The sequence below is a fragment of the Odontomachus brunneus genome, unplaced genomic scaffold (genome assembly GCF_010583005.1).
Source record: "Odontomachus brunneus isolate Ranch 3 - 2012 unplaced genomic scaffold, Obru_v1 Obru_scaffold_176, whole genome shotgun sequence".
Taxonomy (NCBI): Eukaryota; Metazoa; Arthropoda; class Insecta; order Hymenoptera; family Formicidae; genus Odontomachus; species Odontomachus brunneus.
Window position 1 is genome coordinate 381960 of NW_022639626.1, and position 23118 is coordinate 405077.

The window sequence follows — 23118 nt, forward strand, 5'->3', positions numbered from 1 at the left end:
GTACAGCACTCGCACGCACCGAATTTCTGATTGCAGAATTCCAGTTCAGCGTCGCCCGTCTACGTCGTCAGCCCTGGCGAGCCGAGATTCGTCACTTTTTATCAGGCATTAGAGTCGGCTAGCATAAAAAACGAAAATCTGCGCGCGGACAACGGTTCTCAACAACTAATGGGCGGGTTAACGAAGGTAGACGCTAACGCTACTGTACCTAACGGCACCGGTAATGACACTGCTAACAATGACACTGCAAGTCCCACCACTACCGCATCAATCGAAACTACACCCCCCTCAGAATCTACCGTAGACATTACCACCACCACCCAGTCGGCAGACATTACGCCCACTTCGGGGTTAGGCACGGAGAATACCCCGGAGTCCACCTCGATGACGGTCCCGACCCCCGCAAACCCGGACTCGAGCGAGGTAACTACCTCGTCGGATGTTAACGGCGATCAAACCACCCCGGTCCCCACCTCGGAATCGACCCCTGATAATGCAATAACGACTATCTCGAGTACCCCAGAGCTACTTACCACCACCGAATCGGTAGAGGTCGACACGTCGACCAGCGTCGCTGTAACTCCTACGGAAACATTGCCCACCATGAAATCCACCCTCGACTATAAAGATGTACCCATGATAACGACTACCACGACAATTCCACAAACATCTAGTGAAGCGTCAGATTTAACCACCACCGAAAGCATCACCGAAAGCGTCACCGAAAGTGTAACACCATCAGAAACGACGGATGTTCCGGTCAACGACGCAACGGAGAGTACCATGCAACGGCCGGACGTAACAACCGAAACTAACAATGCGATTGACGATGTAGAGACGAACACTATACAACAATCCGACGCTATAATGTCGACGAGTATGCCTGAGGATGGGAACGAAGATATAGAAACCAATACCATACAGCAGTCCGACATGACGACGTCTCAAATGACAGAAGTCACAAGCATCACCGAGCAGTCCACCACGGAGGAGATCTCCAACAATGTGATCGAAATCCAGACCACGCAGGCACCCATCACCACGCCCACGTTTCGAAACCGAGTGATCGATTTCGCGCAAGACATTTTGTCGCATTTACAGACTATTTACTCAACCACAACACGCATCTCGGAGGCCGCGTTGATGAGCACAGAAAATCCTATGCAGTTGACCACTATGCCAGCAGAAGTTACGAGCGTTGAGACAACGTCGTCGTTGCCGAATACAGAGACAACGATCGGTCAAAATATCGACACAGGCGACGCGGATTCAGGCCAGACGACGGACGCAACGAATGGATCGCGAGAAATGACCACAGTAGGTTTGGATACTACGTCCTCGAGCGACGAGACAGGAAATCAGTCGTTAGAATCCGAATCGACGACAGCGATGCAGGATACGCGTAGTCCAGAGAATTTGCCGGGAGACACAACGAGCGCGGAAGTCGCGACTGTCACGTCGACGCCGATCTCGCGAGATTTCACTACGACCAGCGGGCTTCGGTCATTTAACGACACGTTGCTCACCGACCTAATGACCATCGCGAAGAGCCTTTTTTCGGAAGCGATGAACGACACGCGACTCATGCCGGGCCATATCACCGACATTGAGGCAATCCAAGTGAGCGGCATAGGAGATAACGAAAGGGATCGACTTGTGTCCTCGGACGACACTTTAGCCACGACCCCGCCACCCTCACAGCCAACCACGGCTGACGCGGTTCCTGAACTAATTACTAATCCAACTCAGTCGTCTAATAACATCGAACAGCAGACTACTCCGAGCAACAATGTCGAATCGTTGAGTTTCATTACTAACAACCCCCTTATAACCGACTCTGTTAGCACAGACCTAGTGCTCACTGATGCAAACGAGTCCATAGACACGTTGAATATAGAACTAACAGAATTAACTACTAATGTAGCCGCTACAGAAGCAAGCGACACGCAAATGAATGCAGTAGATACCACTAACCAGGCTCCAGAACCAACCAGACCTGCGTCCGACCTGCAGGTCACCAATGATCAATCCCCCGTAGCAAACGTATCGTTTACCACCTCGACGAGGGTATTCGATGATAGCGTGACCAACACGACCGATACAAGCGATATTCAGGCATTTAGTACAGAGCCTTCAACAGAAGCAGCTCGTCTAGCTAATCTAGTTAACTCCACTGACACTACCACTAATCAGTCCAACGACGTAACAACAAACGCTCTCACTCAAACGCTAAGCGATCTCGTAAGCGAGAGTCCAAATCTGATTACCCATTTCCAGGATATGACGGCAACAACCGCCCAAGGGACGGCAGATTCAGGAACCATTCAACCCGAGCAAACGACCGAAACCATCATTTCCACAACACTTTCAGCCGCACTAATGTCGACCAATCCTACCATGCTCCCTGAATCCACCACTATCATCGATACCACCAGCACGTTGACGCCGGTCGAACCGACGGTAGCGACCACAACGACGACAGAACCGACAGTCACGACCACAATGACGACTGCGACCTCGACTGTTCATACGACGCTTGAGCCGACATCTGAAACGACTACTTCAAGTATGGATATGGACGAACTCTCCACTGAACTGTCCTCGACTACAGAAGGCACAACTGTCATTCCCAACGAGAGGGATGACTCGAACATGATATCGGACGATGACCAGGAAATGACCACCTCGACGATGACGCCGACTACGACGACGATGACGATGACGACGATCACGAACACTGCACCACCAGCCACGAGTGCGCCGACCACATTCTCCAAAACAAAGACCGCGAGTTTCGGTCAAGGGGTGAAACAAACAGGTCCACCATTTGCATATGGCGCCTTCAACACGATCCCTTACATGGGACGATTCGGCGGTAGTTCGATGACACCGGCGCCCAGGCTCGGCTACTCCTCCTCCTCTTCCTCGTCCTTCAGCAAGGCGCCGGTTCGCGACTACCTGATTTACGGTATCTATCCGAATAAGACCATCGTGAGGAAGCGGCCGGAGGACAATCTGATCGACCCCAGGAACGTCGACAGCCCGTACGTGATATTCGGCATCTATCCGGATGGCAGATTAGTCCGAAAGTTTCCTAACGGGACTATAATACCGGACTCGCCCAGGAATCCAGTCGAGGTTGTGTTCACGCTTAGCACTACTACTACTACTAACCGACCAGCACCCAGGCCGTATTATAACCAGGCTAATAACCAGTACCAAGCCCCGGTGTACTATAATAATCGTAGACCCGTGGATGAGCTGACGAGAATTGTCCAGAGCCCCAGCCCTGTTGATATTGGACTCACTGCTAACGCAATCGGCGTACCCTTCGGAGGTGGGCCCTATTTCACGGGACCACTCGGTACCCCTGCTAGCACCCTGGGCGCAAATAAAATGGTATCACTATTTGTTCACATCTTCACCATCAAATTGTACTTTATTCTGACAGCGGTACAGAGTTTCTCTGTATCCATCGTTATTCGCGCGAATAACAGATAATGCGTCATCAGTTTGAACGATTATAATCGGATGAAAGAGTGCTTGAATGTAAATTGTTATCTGAATGAAAATTCAACATATCACTCGCGAATAAATCACGAATAGTCTCCCTTATTTGTTATCTGTTATTCGAATAAGGTCTTGCCCATCTCGGCAGTAAAGTAACGAAGAAAATGCCTGTTACACATTTTGCAACGTAACGTCAATGCAAGCTTCTAACTACGATCGATTTGAGTAAGAACAATGGTCTTGTGGTTGAAATTAAGAAACGATCGCAACTTGTCAAAATTATAATATATTCTTTTTTTTTTCTTATTTTTTATATTTGTTGTTTTGTTGTCAGACACATCTACTTTATTACTTTATATTACGAAAAATATTAATATATTCTTTAATAAAGGAGCTTTTTGCATTTAACAGATTCCTAGGAAGAAAAAGAAACTTTTATTGAGAAGAGTATATTAATCGAATTTTTACATTCGGCAAAATTTCAAGCTCTCAGGTCGATCTCATTATATACTTATTATCACATTATATACTTATATTAATAACAACGCAATTTCTTAGAATAATTTTATAACTAGTCTTTATAGCTTTTTTCCTAGCAAATTTACTCTTCTCTTATGATATCGTGTATGCTTTACATCTTCGATGCAATTCATTATATATTTCTTTTTTCCAGGTCTAAAGTAACGAAACATACGACAACAGCTATACTGTACATAAAGTATCATTGTAAATTTGTAAATAGTCGTGGCATATTATTAGCACTTTTATCTGCTCACTTGCACTTTCAGTTTTCGTATTTACTGTATGCACTGTGTGTTTCATTAGACATAGTTTGTGCAAAACCTGATCATAAGTCTCGTTCATCGTAAATCATTGATCATTTTCTCTCCGATAAAAACTACTGATTATTTAAATTATGAAACCAAAATTAGTTCACAAAAATTTTCCATGATAAATATTTTTTATATAACGTGTACATATATAAATATACACTGAAAACATGAAAACTGCATGTTTAAAAAAAATAGAAGAATTTAAGTTATAAGAGAACACGTTGAAGAATAAAGTATGCTCTTTAAATATTCTTAAAAAAGAAAATTAAATATGTTTACTTGATAGCATACTGCGAGATGATTGCACCCATTTCATATTCTTGCACTATTTCCTAAAGAAATATCACAAGATTATTAAATTTATTTTTATATTACTATTCATTATTCTTTATTTTTTGACGAATTTATTCAATGCGTGACTTAAATATTTCAGAGCGACATATTGTTAAATACACGGATGGGTACACTACCAAACGCAGCGTCGACAATTGGTAATCTGCAAACGCCAATTACAAATAGCGTTCAAACGCAAGATCCAGTTGGTCGTATTTTCCAAGATCATGACAAGAGTGAAGCTTCTCGAACGAGAGTAACATCGGATCAACGTTCCTCCGTATATATCGGACAGGTAATGATGAAATAAAATATTGCAGCATGTATTAGAAAAAAAAAAAACATTTTAGAACGTGCGATTATATTTCAGGATAAATTCATTAATTATCAGATCGATAGAACACCTGTAGTAAATCCAAAAGTAGTTGATGTGAAGATAAATTCAGTGGCTGTAAGTATAATCGTCGGAAAAATTTAACAAATTTGATTTCAATAAAAGAAATGTTCCTTTCTTCTCCTTCAACGATCACGTTATTATACATTTGTTATCAGACCTCTGTGAACGAAGGTACAGCGTCAACCGTATCGTCAGTTCCGTCCTTTGGAAATTTACTAGACAATCAACAATCGGGTGGTATAATAACAGCATCTCCTGGTTTCCCTTGGAGCGATCCTCTCGATCAGATATTCGGTATTACCACCAATTCACCTGTACAAACAGCATCCGTGGCGTCGAACCAATTGGTACGTGTTAATTGGAATAACACAACAAACAAGAGCTTAATTAATTTACATTTTTTATTTGTAGGACGAGTCGGAGGAGAACAATGTCATGCGTCCTGTAAATTCCTTCGTAGAAATATTCACGCCAACTACAGGCGGTGCAAGCCTAACGAGTCCTAAAGGAAGACTAGTAGCATCAACCAGCTCAGCAACGTCAACAACCACTCCTACAACTGCTACTACTTCTGTTACTAGTAACACTGCTACTACATCAATGCCTAAAACCGCAGTTACGACAAAGAGTAAACACCCGGCAAAAACTGCTACTATTCCCGCTACTACTACCACTACTACACCAGCACCTACAACCGTAGCAACAACTACCGCTGCTGTACACACTACCACTACCACCACTACTACAACGACTACTACTACAACTACAACTACTTCAACAACAACTCCTGCAACAACTATTACAAGTGCTACTACTCCCCATCTTATAACAAGTGCACCCATCGCAACTTCTAAAGTTACGCCAGGCGTGAAGAAAAATTTGGACGCATTACCAATTTTGCCTAGATCTACGGCAAACGTACTGAATGATTTGCAGACCAACACAAAGGAGAATGCCTTTGGTACATCGTTCGGAGATTTAGCCTTCTTAAATTCACTGGTAAGTCTCCTTGGTTTATTTGCGAGTTACATATCAACTGTTTTCTTCAATATTACTTCTTCCTTGAAATTTTAAAGAACCTTTCGTGATTGTAGATATCGTAATAAAGAATTTTTATAGTTACAGAATAACAACTTTAAAACCGAAAACTCCACACCGAAAACGCTGAGTGAAGTGGAGCAAATATTAGCAAACAGGGTAGATAAAATAAAAATACATTACCAATTTTTATAATATGTAACAATTATATATGTAATACAAAAATTTCAACGCAATATCAACTAATATACTTTTACTTGGTGTAGATTTTAGGGCTTGCACTAGGAAAACCAGGACCGACGCGATCCTCGAAAGCAGTTAAAGATTTTGGTTTGAATGTGAACGATAATTCCATCAGCAAACATCCGTCGTCCAGTCAATCTTCGCAGCCTATAATAATTGACCTGTTACCGTATTCGAGCGCTAACGAACTCGTATCAACCACAAAGAAATACACGGATGCAAGCACGATTGCGTCGACACGATCCACCACACCAATTACAACAACTAGGCCACCAGTTGTCATTACCGCTAAGCCTAAGACAACAGTTAGACCAAAAATCACTACGCAAGCACCAGCGGGATTTGGTGTGAATTTATGGCGAGCATTGTTCGGCGGCAATAACTTCTTCGAAACAACTACAGCGAGCACTATGAGGAACACGAGGCAAAAGCCCACAGTTAAAGCAGTAACTTCAAAACCTGTTGCAACTACACAGAAATCTATTGAGACAACTCAGAAACCGATACAATCGACACCGCTTATTAGTTATATTATGTCGGCAGCTCCAGTTAAATCGCACACAACCGCGAGAAGCGTAGATATCACGAATATTCAAGTATCCCCGACGAAGTTACTTTCAGACAACATTAATTCTGCGTCCAGCTCGTCGCCAAGCTCGACGCCAAGCTCGATCTCAATCACGCAGCAAACGTTGTTAAATAATCCGAATCCTAGATTGAACGGTATCTCTACGTCCACTTTTTCACCCGAGGATGACGCAAAATTCTTGGTTGCGCTTCTACGAGCCATACAAACGGGTAGATAGAAAATATTTTTCTTCTCTTCATCCCTCCTTGTAAAATATATTGCAAGAAAATGAAAATTTAGTCATATCGAGTCGAGAGTCAGAAGTCATTTTTTATTTTTTGAAATTAATCCTTATATATGTGTATATAAAATATATTTTATAATAAAATTTATAATAACTGTTATAATCAATTTCCATATTAGAATCGAAAACGAGTACGTCTGCGACATCAATAGGAATAACTGAGGACGACGAGGCCTTTTTGAGGGCAATTTTGAGTAATCAGATTGTTACTACTACTACTGCCGCACCATCTTCTACCGAAATAAATCCTGCCGCTTTATTGGCATTACTTTTAAAGCAGCAAGGTATAGAACCATCGACACCAGCAACGAAACTTAGAGAACAATTACAATTAGCTGTGAGTAAGCTTTATTCTATTACTTTTTTCAATTATCAATAGAAGACTTGGAAAGAAATGCATAGAAGCATGAACTCATAACAAATGTTATATAACTTGTTTGCTAAATGTTATATTTAGCTGTCTTCATGCAAAAGTAAATAAAAATTGAGCAATTCGGTATGTCTTTACTATAGAGTCTAGGTTTGACCACTCAATCAAATCCAACTACGATGTCGACAACTGTTCGACCAATGACAATAGTCACCGATAGATCGTCCTCCGTTTCGCATACTCCACGTACAGTCAGTACGACAAAAAAAGTAACATCGAGACCAACCGCTAGACCAACCTCCAGACCAAAGCTACAAACTACGACATGGTCTCCCAGTTCAACGTATCCACCGCCTCTTTTTGGAAGTTCTTTCTCGACTGGAGAAAGTAATTCCGGTAGCGGATTCGCTACTGCCACTAGAGCTTTTGGTCAATTTCTTGGCGCTGCAATTTCGGTAAATATTCTCTTATGTCTTTGAAATTCTTAATTATTGCTTTTATTTAATTAATAAATTATATAGAAAAGAATTAAATAATGTAGTTATTCTTTTCTTTGAGAAAATACAAGAAAATGATTTTGAAAATTTAAAAAGGAACTTAAAAGATTTTTTGTTTCATATGTAATAAATGTATTAATGTTTTAATTTGGATTTCCAGGGGGCAGCTCAACAGTTACAATCCTTGATAAGAAATGGTACTAGAAACTAGTTGGATATTAAAGGACAGTAAAGAAGAATATATGTTGATGATTAAATAATGACCTGGAGACAAGTGTCAGGATTGAGATTGCGATAATTGTTAAATAATGAAGAATATACTTGCCACTTACTGCTGAAAACATGCGTACAATAGCAACATGAGATCCGATGAAATGCTAGAAATATTTATTTTAAATGTGCCTGTATAAAACAAGCTTGTACTCATAATGTTTGTAACGTGAACATTATGGATAAGCAAGTTTCGAAGATATAGAATTTTTTTAGCTGATTCATACTTGTATATGAAATATTGGACATTGAATATCGTGATAGCGTCCTTTCAAAACCATGCTCAACAACAGTGGAGATTGGACAAATGTATGCTGATGGAGATAAGGTTACTGATAAAATGCCAGAGAGCTAACGAAATAAGGAAAAATTTATACATTTTGAATTACGTGTAAAAACAGGGTATAGACAGAGTATACATAATTTTCAACGATAAAGGAAAAGCATAGTGATGAATAATGGACGGACTGTGCATTGACGTGCGAAAGTTTGGTGAAAGAACTAAATATATTTCTGCGATATAAAATTTATCAATATATTAAAACGTTTTGTTGCAAAATCTAATCGATTGGCTAATTGTAAGTAAAATGCCATACGTCGCGATATCATGACTCATAATTTATTACTTTATGTATGTTGAGTTCATAAGATCAAATATAACGTACATTTACGAATAATAATTTTTTCCATTTAAAAATAACGTAATAACTGTTCCTTCGTACCTCCGATATAGTTACGTACTCGATAAGTCTGTATATATGTATAATTGGCTATTACTATGTTTTGTAATAAAATAATTGTAGTTAAAAGTTTACATTAGTATACGAGCATTAAGACACCAATTATTTACCAGTAAAGTATTTCGATGTAAGTAATTGCCCTTCTTGCGTGGTTGCTATAATATTTATTCAAAATACGTATCAAATGTCTTGTAATTGATGTACATTCGCATATTAGACGAATGTACACATTAAACACAAGTTACGTTACCAATTTATATAATGTAGTTACAATTGCTTATTAACCGAAATGTCTTCGCTCATTATGTATTGCTGATATCAAATGCTAGAAAGACTAAGAATTTGTTGTTTTTGATTTTAGAAACATATGATAACCGAAAAGAAGTATCTCAATTTCCTCCGTCAACGAAAATGTTTAGCCATTTCTGACTCCTGATATTAAGAATAATACGATAAATGAAAAAACATCTCGATTTTCTTGTTAATGAAATTCTTGGATTTTATTGCCCCTTGATATCAGGAATACATAATAAAAGAAGTATCCCAATTTATTCGCAAAGGAAAAATAAAAAATTCGAAGTTTCTAGCCAAGATCGAATCCAAACTTACCAGCTATTTTTACTACGAAAAACGTATTACATAATATATGTAAAATCGCCAAATACATAGTTAAAGCAATTTAATAACAGTAGGATCTTTATTTTTTAATGTTCAACTTGTACGATTAAACGATAAGGCAGTAGATTTTTATATTTCCAAATAGGTAGTACTCAATTACTTATTTACCATTATTTTTATTGACGTGACGATGATGATGGAATAAATTACACGATAAATTATATTGAAATTGTGTAACATTATAGTGCTGATTCAGTACAGATAATCTTTGGCAATATTTATAATTTGTACAACTCCATTCTGTATTAATAAATATAAAAGAGAGCAATGCAAATTATAGTTTTATTACAGGTAAATTCTGTAATAAAAAATTTCTTTCAAAAATTCTGTAATCAAAAAATTCTTTCAAAAATTCAATATTACCATCCAGTGGACGAAATTTAGTTACATTATATAATATATATTTGCATATTATTTGTAATTTGTACAATGTCTTATATCTATATATAAATATATAGAATTCATTCATGCATTTTGTCGCGTATATTAGCTATAAATGTTAGGAATAGGAAATTATTATATTGAATTAAGTAATGCAGAGATTGTGTACATTAATAATACTATAAATGTTATTGAATTATGTAGAATCGTATAATACTCTTGGTACAAGAGTAAGATACAATTTTAGCTATGTAATGCATTAGAATTATGTACATACAGATAGGAGCGACAAGAATAGTTTAACATTTGTATAACTACAAATGTTATATGCAAGTAATACGTATACACAAAACTATATAAAGAATCTCTCTTATAGAACAAATTTCAATCTTTTGCTAACAAGTTCATTGACAAGCAACTCAAACTCGTAATTACAAAATCTAAACAGCTATATCATAATTCTGATTTGTGATTCATATTGCACTTAGACCAAATTTGGTAAAGATAACACTCAAAGTTCATATTCATTCTTTGAGATAAATAGCAATTTTATGCAATTTACATAATAATATTTCATGAAAAAATATAGATATTAAAAATTAATAATTTACACAATATTATTATGTACATTATATATAAAATCGCATTACTTGGTAGAAAACATTTGTAGATCACTGAGAATTATTTCAAATATTTGTGATGATAGTTGTCACTTCATGAAACATCGAATTTTGACAAGATATGTACTTTTAGTGTAAATCGGCATTTTGTAATAAATAATTACAGATGCAACAATGAAAGATGTAAACTCAGAATGAAGAGATTAAAACGTTAAAATACTTTCAAACTTTATAATACAGGTATATTTCTTTATAGCCCGCCGCCTGATCTTTCCACACTTATCTGTTTCTTAAGCTTCTCCTTCTCATGTTGTGCTTCCTCCATTTCGGCCATTCGTGCGAAACGTGAATATGCCACATGGCCTGATTTTATAGCTGACATCATCTGAACATAAAAATCATATATAAATATGCATATACTGATTATATATTGGCAAATATATAGTAAATAAAAAGAAGTTTATGTAAACAGAAACTTCGAGGAGACACTAAAAAAAAACGATATAATGTTAGTTAATCAGTAAACATGTTGTAATATTTGCAAGCAAAAGGCAAATAAAAAAGAGAACAAAAAAATACGACAATACACATCACAAACCCACCAGTTTTTACATGAGTTAAGAGTAAGTTTAGTTTGGAATTAATGTCGTCTTAATTGTATTAAGAAACGAAAAATCACTTAGGAACTTCACTAGAAAAGTACTTTCATGTAACAAAAACAAAACAAAGTGCATAAAAGAAGCGCTCGATGGACTGTGCATGCGCGATGCAACAGACCTGAAGGTATTCGTCCAATTCAACTTGACCGTTCATATTGGTGTCGATTTCGCGTAGAATTTCATGAAGTTCCTCGCCCGGTACTTCCTTGTCTCCAAACAACTGCGAAAAGCAAAAGAGTTCATGTTAATTATATATTTTGTGGTTTACCTGCAGATAATCTGACAATTCCATTTGGCCGTTATATGCGACATCGATTTGGCTCAACAAGCTGTGTATCTCGTCCTGGTTCAATCTTATATCTAATACCTGCACATCATCAATTAGTGGATGTCGAAAACAAAATTAAAAAACAAAAAGTGGAGAAGCAAATGTTAGAAAACGATCTAAATCGTTCAAACTTGAAATTCGAACCTTTAGTCCTCGCCTAATGTCGTTGATAGAAACGTATCCTTTCTTGTCCTTATCTATGATTCCGAAACGTTTAATGTAAAGCTGAACCTCATCCTTCGTGAGATTGATGGGGATCTTATCACGTGAAGCACGATTCACCATTTGACCCATCTCGTTGGCGAGAAATTCGCTGGCTTCGCGATGTTGCTTCTTCTTCTCCTCCGCCGACCAATGCAATTCCTCGGCCATGATGTCTATGATAACTGGTAATGCTTCTTGGGCCGCTTGAACGTTGAGAAAAGCGAGTCTCAGACGACGCGCGATCATGTCAATAGCGGTTCTAGCATATTCCCGTACACCATAACGTATCTGAAGTACACGTATGCATTTCTGACATTCTGCTTGATTGTGCGTCGAAAATAGAATCTAAACAATTCATGAGAAGGACTTTACCTCAGCATCGATGTACGGGAATTCCGGATGGATTTTTTTCCCGATAATAGGCCATCGTTTTCCTGTGAGGGAAGCCATTTTAGACACAGCAAACGCACGATCGCCATAGCTCTTGGACAAATGTTGCGCAACTTCGCATTCCAAACCGAAATCTTGCACCAATCTAATATACATCGTAGGACTCCAGCCTTGGGCACCTTCCAGAAGAAAGCCATCGGTTTGACACGGTCGTTCCGGTTCTAGATCACAAGCTATAAACAAATTTCAATGAGTATCTGAGTATATTGCGTTATTAAACAGCGTTATTAAACAGTGTACCTTTTATGGCCGCATCAATGGTTTCTTGAGCCATTGATCGATAAGTTGTCCATTTGCCGCCGGCTATCGTGATAAGATTCGTGGGACTGACGTGCACGATATGATTCCTGGCGAGCGATTGCGTGTTCGGTTTATTCGGATCGGAAACGAGTGGCCTGATGCCGCTCCACGCAGAAAGTACGTCTCCGCGACGTACCTCGACGTCCGGATTCAGATAGTTCTTGACTTCCTGCAGAATGAACATGATCTCGTCTTCCGTAGGTCGTGGATTATGCGTTACCTCGCACGGCATATCGGTCGTTCCTGCGATAGTTTGCTTCTGCCATGGCAAGAAGAAAATCACTCGGCCGTCGCTCGTCGCTGGATCGAGTAGACCCATTTGGTCGGGGCTGCGGAAAACCGTAAATAAAATTGTAAATACCGATATTACTTTTATGACTAATAAATTAAACAATATGACTGATAACGTCGACAATGAGTCGCTGTAAATATTCCAAAGAATGTGTCGGGAAAGACAATGTGTCACGTCACATAGATAAGTATTATGTACTTACCGATATTAAGTATTTTACCTGTAATATCCCGGTAAAACTATATGAACTCCAGAGGACGGACAGCAAATTTCGGGAACGTTCTGATCATCCATCTTTCTGATGTGATCGGTGAAGGGGCCAGTTGCGTTGATAATTGCCTTAGCCTTCACGTCCCATTCCTCTCCGGTGAGCTCGTCTTTCAGATGAGCTCCCACAAGGACTCGCTTACCATCCTTCGAAATGAAAAAAAAAACCGTCCATTAAATATTCCGAGTTACAATCAGCTAATACATACCTTGTCAAGGCCTTTCAACAGATTGACTACTTTAACGTGATTCACGACTGTTGCACCGTGTCTCGAGGCTGTCAAGGCGACTGCCAAGTTCATCCTAGCGTCATCTTGCTGACCTGTATTTCGCCAAGTAACAGATTTATTTACGGACAAATATACGCCCGACTATAAATGCGACTCGCTAGCTTAGTGCGAAAGAATCGTAACAGATATCACGACAGAATTGCATACCATCGTAATAAACAATAGCTCCCGTCAGCTTGTCGCCCTTCAACATCGGGAAGAGTTCCAAAGCGTTCGATTTACTCAAGTAGTATGAAGACTTCACCGTTTTACTACCCGCTACTAGATCGTACATTTTAATACCGAACCAATAGTAAGGAATTTGCCACCATCTAAAATGTAAAAATAATTTTTAAAAATACACAAAATAAAATGATTGACGCGCGTTAAAGGGTTAAATATGGGAACGTAAAGACGTACGTATAAACTGGTAGCATAATGGGTAGCGGATGAGCCAGGTGCGGTGCGCTTTGCAGCATCGACGCGCGCTCATGAAGCGCTTCTTTCACCATTCTATACTGTTCAACGTCCAACTGCATAATTGCCTTCTGTAAATACCGTACGCCGCCATGAATTAACTTTGTGCTGCGGGAGGAAGTACCAGAGGCAAAGTCGTCGGCCTCGACCAGTGCGGTCTTCAAACCTTCGTAGAAAAAAACGAAGAAAAACTTCAGATCACTCAACGTTGCGCTCGTCGAGCGTACAGATCGCGCGGCAATGTACCTCGCGTGCAAGCGTCCAGAGCGCATCCTGCTCCTGTTGCACCACCTCCAATTATCAGAATGTCGTAGTCTTGCGATTTTAACGTTTTTATTTGATCCTCCCGCGTCGGTAAAGTCCTCCTGGGTGGTCTTGGTTTTATCTTCTCGGCGTGTACCTACGACCAAACAATATTCATAAGTATACGGAGTGTCTAAAAATACAATAAGAAACCTTCGTATAGGTGTAGATTGTCAAACTGAATAAAAAAACTCCTTTATTATTTTGCGAATAACCACGTAAAATTTTTCGTTATTAATTAAAGAAGATTGGCGAATGATCGCGCAGGATACGGTGTAAAGTGTAACGGTAAGTACGACTTGCCTTGTGTTTATATATTAGGTTAAACTGAACAAAAAAATTTTCTTGCAAATATCCAAGTAGATTTTTCCGCTGTTAATTAAAGAAGACTGGCGAATTATTAAAATCTTAAACAAATATATACTTTCTATAAAAGTTAATATGTGTGATAAATAAAGTATAATTTAATATATATTAGGGAATGCGTCTGAAGAGAATAGATCCTGCACATATAAACAATGAATTCTAAGAGATAATCAAGCTCGATTTTGCTTCAAAATTTCGCTCCAATGTTTTTTAATTAATAACTCACAAACCACTATGTAGTTGTTCACAAAATGGTAGAGAAATTTTTTGTCTAGCTTGACCTAATCTACACGTATACGGGAGATGTTATCGCGTATATGACATCGCGTATGTGTATTATATTGCGCCAAGTAGCTAAGCCCGGTTCAAGTACGAGATATTACGTTATATAATATATAATAGAAGTAACAATAAGAAAGTGTTCAAGCAGTTCCCGAAGCATGCTAATATACTCTATTCAGTTACGACAATTTCAAATTGTCACATGCTCACCGTAGTATCTGACTGAAGAAAATACGAGGTAAGAGTACCAGCACCCACAGCACTAGCTCCAGCTACGAACCACCTGATCGACGCCATTATCTGTCACGCGGTTTCTCGATCTTTTCGAGAAAATCTAAAATGAATATATAATCTCTATAAAAGTTAATATGTGTGATAAACAAAGTATAATTGAATATGTATAGGGAACGCTTGAAGAGAATAGGTCCTGCACATATAAACAATGAATTCTAAGAAATATAGTCAAGCTCGACTTTGCTTCCAAATTATCGCGAGCTAGCTATGTTCAAGATATAAACTATTGCCAGGATTGCTATTATATACACAAGACATATAATACAGAAAAACATAAATGTGTATAAATTATATTACGATGAGACTACATATATATGTGTGTGAAGGACTCGTTTAAAATAAAATTTTCGGAACGGATCGAGAATTTCGTCGTATATTTTCGAAGTGTTCTCAATCGTTCGTTAATCATGAGCAAGTTTCTCAATTAATAATGTAAAAAACTTTCTATGCAATATTTAAAAGAAATAGCTTACGTACTAGCTAGTTTTACCGATACGGAATGTGCACTCACGTGCGCTTATTATAAATGACCTGTAACTAATTTAAAGATCGTATCGCAGAATGTCCATGATCTAAAGACTAAAGCTTGTATTTGTATCACAACAAATACTAACAACTACTACACCACTGTTTCGTTGTATTCTTGACAAAAGCCCGTGGGAGCACGTGGAATTACGTAAAGGATGCTTGATGTTACACCCACGCGTTTACAAGTGATAAACGCGCTCATTTAATCGACACGTGTTACACAAACGCGACTAACGGTTGGTTGCTCGGCGAGAGATACATCTATTTCTTTAGATCCTTACATCACGTGTACGAATCGCGATGGTAAAAAGAAAACCGTTAGCGTATGATTCACACCGCGGATTGCGACGTACGCAAATTACAGGCACGAAGTTATCTCACAGTGAAATCACGATAAAGAAATGATCAGTAAAGAAATTGCGGAAACCCGCCGCGACCGGCTTCCACGTCGATGTCGAGAGAAAACCTTGTAAAACAAACGGGCACCTTGAAATATGTCCATACCGCGAGAATACAATGCCGGACACGATGTCGCAAGATCGCGATTAAAATAGCGCGCGCGAAGCTCGCGAGTGTCGCTCGTGCCAAGTACTCCGAAATGTCACTCGCATCAAACTCACGCATAATGCGTGATCACGCATACATAACGTGCTACTTGTTACGTGTTATTCAATCCCGATGTCTCGATTCAATTCACCGTCGCGATGCCGAGTCGCCGATATCGAATCCGCGGTATTTAATGTTTCATTCGCTTGTCGGCACTCCTCCGTGTATTTGAGCGAGGGATTTAATTAATGCCGCACAAGGAGCACTGCTCGAGCAGCGCACAATTCAGCTAAGAACCCATCGGCTCATTCAACAATCAAACGTTGAATCGGCTGAAAAATCGACTGAGAGACTCGAGAGAACCCGGCTAGTTGAAAAATAGATTCTACTCTGTCAATTTAGTCGCTAAATATTTGACATGTGCGCGAATATTTGATCGTCGTGGGTAGTTCGAAGGAGTAGGAACTCAGAAGAGAAAGCCGGCTTTGACGGACTTGAAATAAATCGTAGTAGCTTTTGTCGTGATAGCGTTACTCACTGTCAGCTAAAAAGGCGTAGCTGTCCTTTGTACCGAACGTACGTCGCGATACTAGGATTTGATGAGGTGCATATCTTTTCTGTCTTCTTTCTTCTCGATGAGCAGCTCGAACAGTGTCTTAGAACACGACGCGGTACCAGTGAACACGACCGATAGCCGATGTCAACTAGTCACCGAGAACGGTGGGCAAGCTCGACTCTACTTGGTCGGTAATATCGGGGGCAAGAACATCGCGACTGTCCCGACATCTAACATCAGTTATTCGAACCGTACGTGTGTACTACAAACTACAAATGTGCGCGCGATTTTGAAACACATCGAACGGACCTATTTTTTTTCTCGAACAATTCATCGAGTAACGAGTGGTTCGCAATCACATCTATATAAGTCATATGTTGAAACAAAATAATACTCTTTGTTATTTAACATCAAATATCTGTACAAGTTAGGCACTCGCATATGTTACGAATAATTATTTCATACAAAGGTTCTCTCATTTTACATAAGTCTTGTATACCGTATCACTACGTCGATCGAAAACTTAACTTTAGGGGACAGATAATATTACGTACAATGGCTTTAAACGTCAGTAAATATATAATAATAATAAAACATGTAAACATAATACAAATGCAGAGAATGTACGATTAAGAATGGATGTACAATAAATAGCAAGTATCAATACGGAGATAGCGATAGATAGACAGATAGAAATAGATTGAGATAGAATGGGAATGGGAAAGAGAAGAGAAAAAAAAGTCAAATAGACAGAGTCAGATAGTCAACAAGAGAGAAAGAGAGTCAGACACACGTCATCGCTAAAACCTACTATTTACACAAGTTTGTTATATCAAAATATACGGTCATTCTTATTACGCAATATTAGTGATTCTAGTAAAAAATACGCTCTAGTTAGAAATACAGCGTCACACCGGAACTTGGTCAAAACCCGGGAAAAGGTTTACACTTCGTCGGAAGCAAGCGCTTCCTTGCCATCGGGTGATGCTGTCTCTTTCCTCTCTTTCCTCTCCTCTTCTTTCATCTGAAGTGCGACGGCCGATTCCAACACTCGTATCCTCCCTTCGTGCTTCACGATTACGGCTTTCAATTTTCTTATCTCCTCTCTGCATTCCTTCAGCATTTCTTCCTACAGTAACGATCACACAACGAATAATGATCAAGTTATTCGATACAGACGCAGAAATAGACATGTCAATAATGAACAGTAATTGATAACATACGCATGCTGCCGATGAAATTTGCGCATTTTGCGCGTTAGATGCAACCTTGGCTCCTTTACTAAGTATATTGGATTTCTTTTGAACTTTGAGCTCATTTTTCGAAGCGGATGGCTGATAACCGTCCCTAAGAGATATCAATACAGGCTCAGCATCGGTGCCGGCTTCCCACTCTTCCGCTGATATCGCGGCTGTATCGCCAGGTGTATCAGGATACAAGTCTTCTTGGAAAAGCTCAGACTGAAACATAATCATATAGAAATCTATATCGTTGTTGTCACTTTTTAATGCATTTTTAAATTCAGTCCCGACTTTTCGAAACTTTTCCGTCTAAAGTATAAAGCAACACTGTCTCTCACCTTCCGCGGCACTGTCATAGAGACCACTTGGCAAAAGCCCGAATTGTTTAATCGATAGAATCTGGTTATTTCACAGCTATTAACGTCACAGCCCCGTTTTGGCATCATTCCTATACCCCGTTGAGGATCAGGAGTTTGGAAAGTGTTGATATAATGAACGAACGGTGGTTCGGGCGTAATTTCGAAATATCGGATCACAGAGTCACCCTTGCCGCATAAATATACTAAATTTGTATCGGGGTCGTACAACGGAAACATAACTCCATTGCTCGTATCTAATTCTACCATAACTATGGGCTCGCCCAGCATGTCGGGAGCTCGTAATGAATATTGTCTTTCCGACATTTTACTGAAACCTGTGGTGAAGACTAAGCCACCCCTGAAAATATAATACAAGTAGCTTTAGCAGTGAACACATTCGCGTATCGCTTTCACTGATATTATCTAATGAGAGTCCTTTTTTTACATTTAACGTATTAATTTCTCACAATGTAATATGTATTGTCACACATAGAAAAATTAATCATCAAAGCTTTACTACATCCACCTTGTTACTACCTTATATTTCATAAGGAAATAATATTTCTTATGATGTTCTCGTAAACGTTGTTTCGCAATAAATGAGATACCTCTTGCGATATAGGGAATATCACTACTTCGTTATAAGTGCACACAGTACTTACTTAGATAAATTTATTTCTGCTCAAGTGTACTGCGGCGTATATCTTTCTTCTTTCTTTTCTTTTACGGATGCGAACGACCGTACCGGATGCGAAGTTACCGTACAATCATTTTATAAAGATGTTACGCTGCCAAAGTTAATATTCATCGGTATAATTTACGGTATTATTTACACAATCTAATGTTTACCTAGCATTTACAATTGAGTGTTACGACTTGAATGAATAACTTGATGAGTACGATACTTACTGCAATATTCTCTATGGAGAAATATAGAGCACGCATCTTGACATTCGTATTTATTAAGTTGGCACCTTCGTCATTGTTGTAAATTCAGTCTTGCAGTTTTCCATTAAAAATTACAGAATCTCGCACTACACAAATCGGAAATACAAGATGATAAAAATAAATGTATCCTTCAAGAATGTCTTGCTCCTCTTACACAGCATTCGCGGAAATAACTAAAGCGCGAGAAGTGCTACGTGTACATGTCGATGCGGATATATTGTCGCGTCAAAAACTAAAAACGGCAGAGAGGCAATAATAAACGAAAGAGTGAAGAGCTCGAACGAACATACATGGCTGTATTCGAGAGATAATCCGACCACTTGTATTGTACTGTTATTAATATACTTGTGTAAAAAGGTGGATGTATATCATTTGATGATTATGTTATAGATATTTTACATTTTTTCTCACACAAATAATGTTTAAACCAGTTTGAGTATCTGGTTATATAAATGAAACAGTAAGAATATTACAGTTACGATACAATAAGTTTGATACAATATTATTTACATTCCTTTGTTTTGGCATTTATTTTGCACTTATATACTTTCTACATCCACGCTCTCCCATGCAAGTTCACTCGTTAGTGTAAAAAAGTGCATTCTTTTTCTCATAAAAGTATAATCACAAAAAAAGAATGTTACATTGTTGTTTGTATATATTCAAATCTCAAACATTCAGAATTATATTACATACATGTAAGGGTAGAAATCACATGAAAAAATGTTCTGTCATTCTAGTATGCATTAAAGTAAAAAATATGTTTTGATCAAATATAGAATAAGTATCTAACAGTTATGCCTCAAAACTGGACAATATAATGAGAAAAATACCTCACTTCTGACATAAAACTGATATTTCTAAAAATATTTCCATTTCAAAGAGATTAAAACTAAGTATTATTATCTCCTCTTGAAAACTCATGCTGTCTTTATAACTGATCAGTGTTCAGTGAATTCTATATCTTTCCAAAATATGTTTACATCTTCTCTTTTCGTGGAATTAGTCGTTTTTTCCCTTCTTTTCTTCTTTTTTTAATTACACAATCTTATCGTGCAGTATGAGTATATTCGAGCAATATACAGCAATGAAAGAAAGCAATAAGATAGCAGTGAGACACTAATGGACATGCAAAATGTGGAGCAGAACATACCTGAGAAAGATGGCACGGGTAGCCTTACTTCCTTCGTGCGCTACAGCTTCCTCTAATATTTCACCTGATCTTGGATCCAAAATTCGGATCTTTTTATCTTTGCACGTAGTGACTATCCGAGATCCATCCCAGTTCCAACATGCGGAATAAACCACATCTGGATGACAGTCGATGCGCACCAAGGCTTCCCCAGTACCAACATTCCAAATGAGAACAAGATTGTCCGAGCCAGCAGTGAGCAACACGTTCAAGGCTGACGGATGCCATAGCACTAAGCCAACTCTGCGCTGGTGCAATTGCAGATCTACTATCGATTCGGTCAATGTCCTGGAAATACCCCCATCAGGTATTTGCCATACTTTGACAACACAATCTTCAGAACCGGAAGCTATGACATTATCGTTATGAGGACACCATGCAATATCTAATACAGGTCCTTTGTGTCCACCTACTAAAGGATAGTCTGCCGGTATTCTTCCTACCTATAACGATTTGCAAAAGTCAACAATCGATCGACTACAGTACCGCAGATGCGCATACCAGTGTATATCCAAACAAATCTCGCTACAATAAACAAAAGTACAATCACTCCTCTGTTACACGATGCACATCCAGTTTTGTTAGATGAGACGAGAAAGTGAGAGAAAAAGAGAAGGTCAACGACGATGTTTTGGCAACTTGCGCGAAACTGGGGCGTTGATAAGCAAAAAGAAGAATGAAGGAGTTTACCTTGTTGTGCGGTAAGACGATGAAGGCACCGCCACCCGCCGATTCAACGATAATGGCGAGAAATTTGGGATTCACCGCGCAGAACGTCGAATCCCACGAAGATTTGGAAACTCTGATATTATCGTAACATTGCTCGCGTTTCAGCGGTGTCCCGTACACGTGGCGAAACTTGCTGCTACGCACCACGCGAAAAGACATGTCTGCTGCACCTACTTTTCAATTACAGGACAGACGTGAGTGAAACACGATAAGGGTGTGAATGTGTGCGCGTGAGACAGAAAGGGAGTAGAGAAAGGGAGAGAGAGAGAATGCAACGCACTAAATAACCTATACAACGGAATACACGGTCTACGCGTCGCTTATTATGATTATTTTAATAAATTATCGTTACGTGTGTCTGCTGCGGGACTACGGGCGTGGGCGTCGTGTGGAACATCCCCGTTTTATAAATAGATTCCCCACTCTCTAACCTCCCCGCACGATCCGAAAGGATACACGACCGAAATAAGAATAATATTTCGTACGTTTGGTCACGCTGTTCTTATTCGTGTAACACACATCAGTACGTGTGTATGCAGCATGAAAGGCCGCGAGTGTACCACGCAATTTAACAGCCATTAACGATTATCGCGGCGAAGAGCGCGACAGACGCACTTCCCGCGCTCCTTACATGGTGCATCGAAAAATGATTTCGATCCACCGAAATAGACGGGGTCGCGCGCGAGTACGACCGTCGCGAGTGCGGCCGCGCCCGCGTCAACGCGAGCCAGAGCGAGAAAGCGCGAGATCGTGATTCAGAGCGATTCAAAATAATATGCGATATATGTCGTCCGCTCTCACTCACTCACTTGCTCGCTCGCTCACTCGCTGGTGTGACATACCATACACACGCACACGCGTGAGAAATCGGAGGAACTCCGCTTTTAAAATACCTTTACGACTAATTTGGAGTTTTGAAAATTGGCGGTGTGGTCAAGGAGCGCGCTACACAGAACAGCTTCGCACGACTGCTGCAAATTACCACAGAAATGCGATACGAACCAGTGAGAATCTAACAGGAAGGAAAGCCACACTCGTTATCGCGACATGTTATCTCAAACCACGTATGCGACGCATTTTCAACGGGCGTTAGTCAACGACAACTACGGAAATAATCGATCGAAAGAAAGCAGAAATTCGTATTCCCGCCACTAACGTTCCACGCACCACCGCCGAACGTAACTCACCCGACGACCACGCAGCAGCGCCAGAAACACGAAAGCTCGCTCGTACGAGAATACCTTATTTGGAAATGCACACCCTGCTTATTTGAACAGTCACCCTCCGCAACGATATCGCTACGTCTACCGCTATTTGCTTCCCTCTCTCTCCCTCTCCCGCCCTTTCCCTCTCGTTTCCGTAGGCGCGCTATCGCCGCACATCCGCCTCTTTCGCAATTTCGTTTTCGTCTCGCCGCTAACGTTTTTGTATTAATCGGACGAATTACTGACATACGACGTACGATAATAGTCGATACCTTTGCCGAATCTTGTTAACGCGCCGCACGCTGCTCCCCGGCAAGTTACGCGCGTAAAACGAAACTTACAGACTAATCTCGCCCGTTGTGACAGAAGATGCACGAATTTGGATAAGTACTCTTCTCCCCGCCCCTAACCTCAAGCGTGGACGATGACGAAAACGGACGTGCGCGCGAGCGGCCGCTTTTCCAATTGCAACATGGCGTCTCACGTCGCCACATGATCGAGTCGGAATTCCTAGAGATCCCCAGAAAACGACTTCTTCTAT

At 39.7% G+C, this 23118-nt stretch overlaps 3 protein-coding genes across 17 annotated transcripts in view; 1 reads left to right on the forward strand and 2 right to left on the reverse strand.

The window, feature by feature from the left end:
• The window catches only part of LOC116851447 (mucin-17-like), a 30811-nt gene extending 21451 nt beyond the window's left edge, over nucleotides 1–9360 (forward strand). For 3 of the 7 annotated variants that reach the window (XM_032830831.1, XM_032830830.1, XM_032830832.1), the window contains 10 exons: nucleotides 37–3399; nucleotides 4777–4971; nucleotides 5047–5127; nucleotides 5229–5420; nucleotides 5485–6072; nucleotides 6193–6270; nucleotides 6378–7152; nucleotides 7346–7563; nucleotides 7740–8051; nucleotides 8254–9360. In XM_032830831.1, coding sequence (XP_032686722.1) covers nucleotides 37–3399; nucleotides 4777–4971; nucleotides 5047–5127; nucleotides 5229–5420; nucleotides 5485–6072; nucleotides 6193–6270; nucleotides 6378–7152; nucleotides 7346–7563; nucleotides 7740–8051; nucleotides 8254–8304 — 5853 coding nt within the window. In that variant the 3' untranslated portion in view covers nucleotides 8305–9360. The remainder of the gene's footprint in view (nucleotides 1–36; nucleotides 3400–4776; nucleotides 4972–5046; nucleotides 5128–5228; nucleotides 5421–5484; nucleotides 6073–6192; nucleotides 6271–6377; nucleotides 7153–7345; nucleotides 7564–7739; nucleotides 8052–8253) is intronic. The other 4 variants (XM_032830833.1, XM_032830834.1, XM_032830835.1 and 1 more) reach the window with 4 other exon arrangements.
• A 421-nt stretch (nucleotides 9361–9781) lies between these two features.
• LOC116851450 (glycerol-3-phosphate dehydrogenase, mitochondrial) lies at nucleotides 9782–17062 on the reverse strand. 2 transcript variants are annotated; one of them, XM_032830841.1, is made up of 12 exons: nucleotides 16886–17062; nucleotides 15190–15313; nucleotides 14275–14428; nucleotides 13972–14194; nucleotides 13720–13883; nucleotides 13492–13604; nucleotides 13236–13429; nucleotides 12664–13052; nucleotides 12346–12596; nucleotides 11914–12261; nucleotides 11560–11661; nucleotides 9782–11167 (listed from the first exon to the last, which is right to left on the reverse strand). In XM_032830841.1, the coding sequence occupies exons 2-12, from the start codon at nucleotides 15274–15276 to the stop codon at nucleotides 11033–11035; spliced, it is 2160 nt and encodes a 719-aa protein (XP_032686732.1). In that variant the 5' UTR covers nucleotides 15277–15313; nucleotides 16886–17062; the 3' UTR covers nucleotides 9782–11032. The 2 variants fall into 2 exon arrangements, with proteins under 2 accessions (XP_032686732.1, XP_032686733.1); XM_032830842.1 differs by lacking the exon at nucleotides 16886–17062 and adding an exon at nucleotides 15888–16205.
• Nucleotides 17063–17280: 218 nt separating this feature from the next.
• LOC116851451 (coronin-1C-A) lies at nucleotides 17281–23057 on the reverse strand. 8 transcript variants are annotated; one of them, XM_032830847.1, is made up of 6 exons: nucleotides 22919–23057; nucleotides 21334–21545; nucleotides 20605–21086; nucleotides 18483–18861; nucleotides 18127–18363; nucleotides 17847–18032 (listed from the first exon to the last, which is right to left on the reverse strand). In XM_032830847.1, the coding sequence occupies exons 2-6, from the start codon at nucleotides 21529–21531 to the stop codon at nucleotides 17847–17849; spliced, it is 1482 nt and encodes a 493-aa protein (XP_032686738.1). In that variant the 5' UTR covers nucleotides 21532–21545; nucleotides 22919–23057. The 8 variants fall into 8 exon arrangements, with proteins under 8 accessions (XP_032686742.1, XP_032686738.1, XP_032686741.1 ...); XM_032830850.1 differs by having other exon boundaries at nucleotides 21334–21542; nucleotides 22919–23018; XM_032830844.1 differs by having other exon boundaries at nucleotides 22850–23010.
• Between the last annotated feature and the right edge of the window lie 61 nt (nucleotides 23058–23118).

What these genes read in the sequence shown, in the direction of transcription:
- LOC116851450 (XM_032830841.1), bottom strand. Translation starts at nt 15,276, where the DNA reads ATGGCGTCGATCAGGTGGTTCGTAGCTGGAGCTAGTGCTGTGGGTGCT. An exon ending in ATTATGCTACCAGTTTATAC is followed by an intron (nt 13,884 to 13,971) that starts GTACGTCTTTAC and finishes TTTACATTTTAG; the next exon opens with ATGGTGGCAAATTCCTTACT. An exon ending in AATTGGACGAATACCTTCAG is followed by an intron (nt 11,168 to 11,559) that starts GTCTGTTGCATC and finishes TTTTATGTTCAG; the next exon opens with ATGATGTCAGCTATAAAATC.
- LOC116851451 (XM_032830851.1), bottom strand. Translation starts at nt 21,531, where the DNA reads ATGTCTTTTCGCGTGGTGCGTAGCAGCAAGTTTCGCCACGTGTACGGG. An exon ending in TCGTCTTACCGCACAACAAG is followed by an intron (nt 21,087 to 21,333) that starts GTAAACTCCTTC and finishes AAATCGTTATAG; the next exon opens with GTAGGAAGAATACCGGCAGA. An exon ending in ACCCGTGCCATCTTTCTCAG is followed by an intron (nt 18,862 to 20,604) that starts GTATGTTCTGCT and finishes TTATATTTTCAG; the next exon opens with GGGTGGCTTAGTCTTCACCA.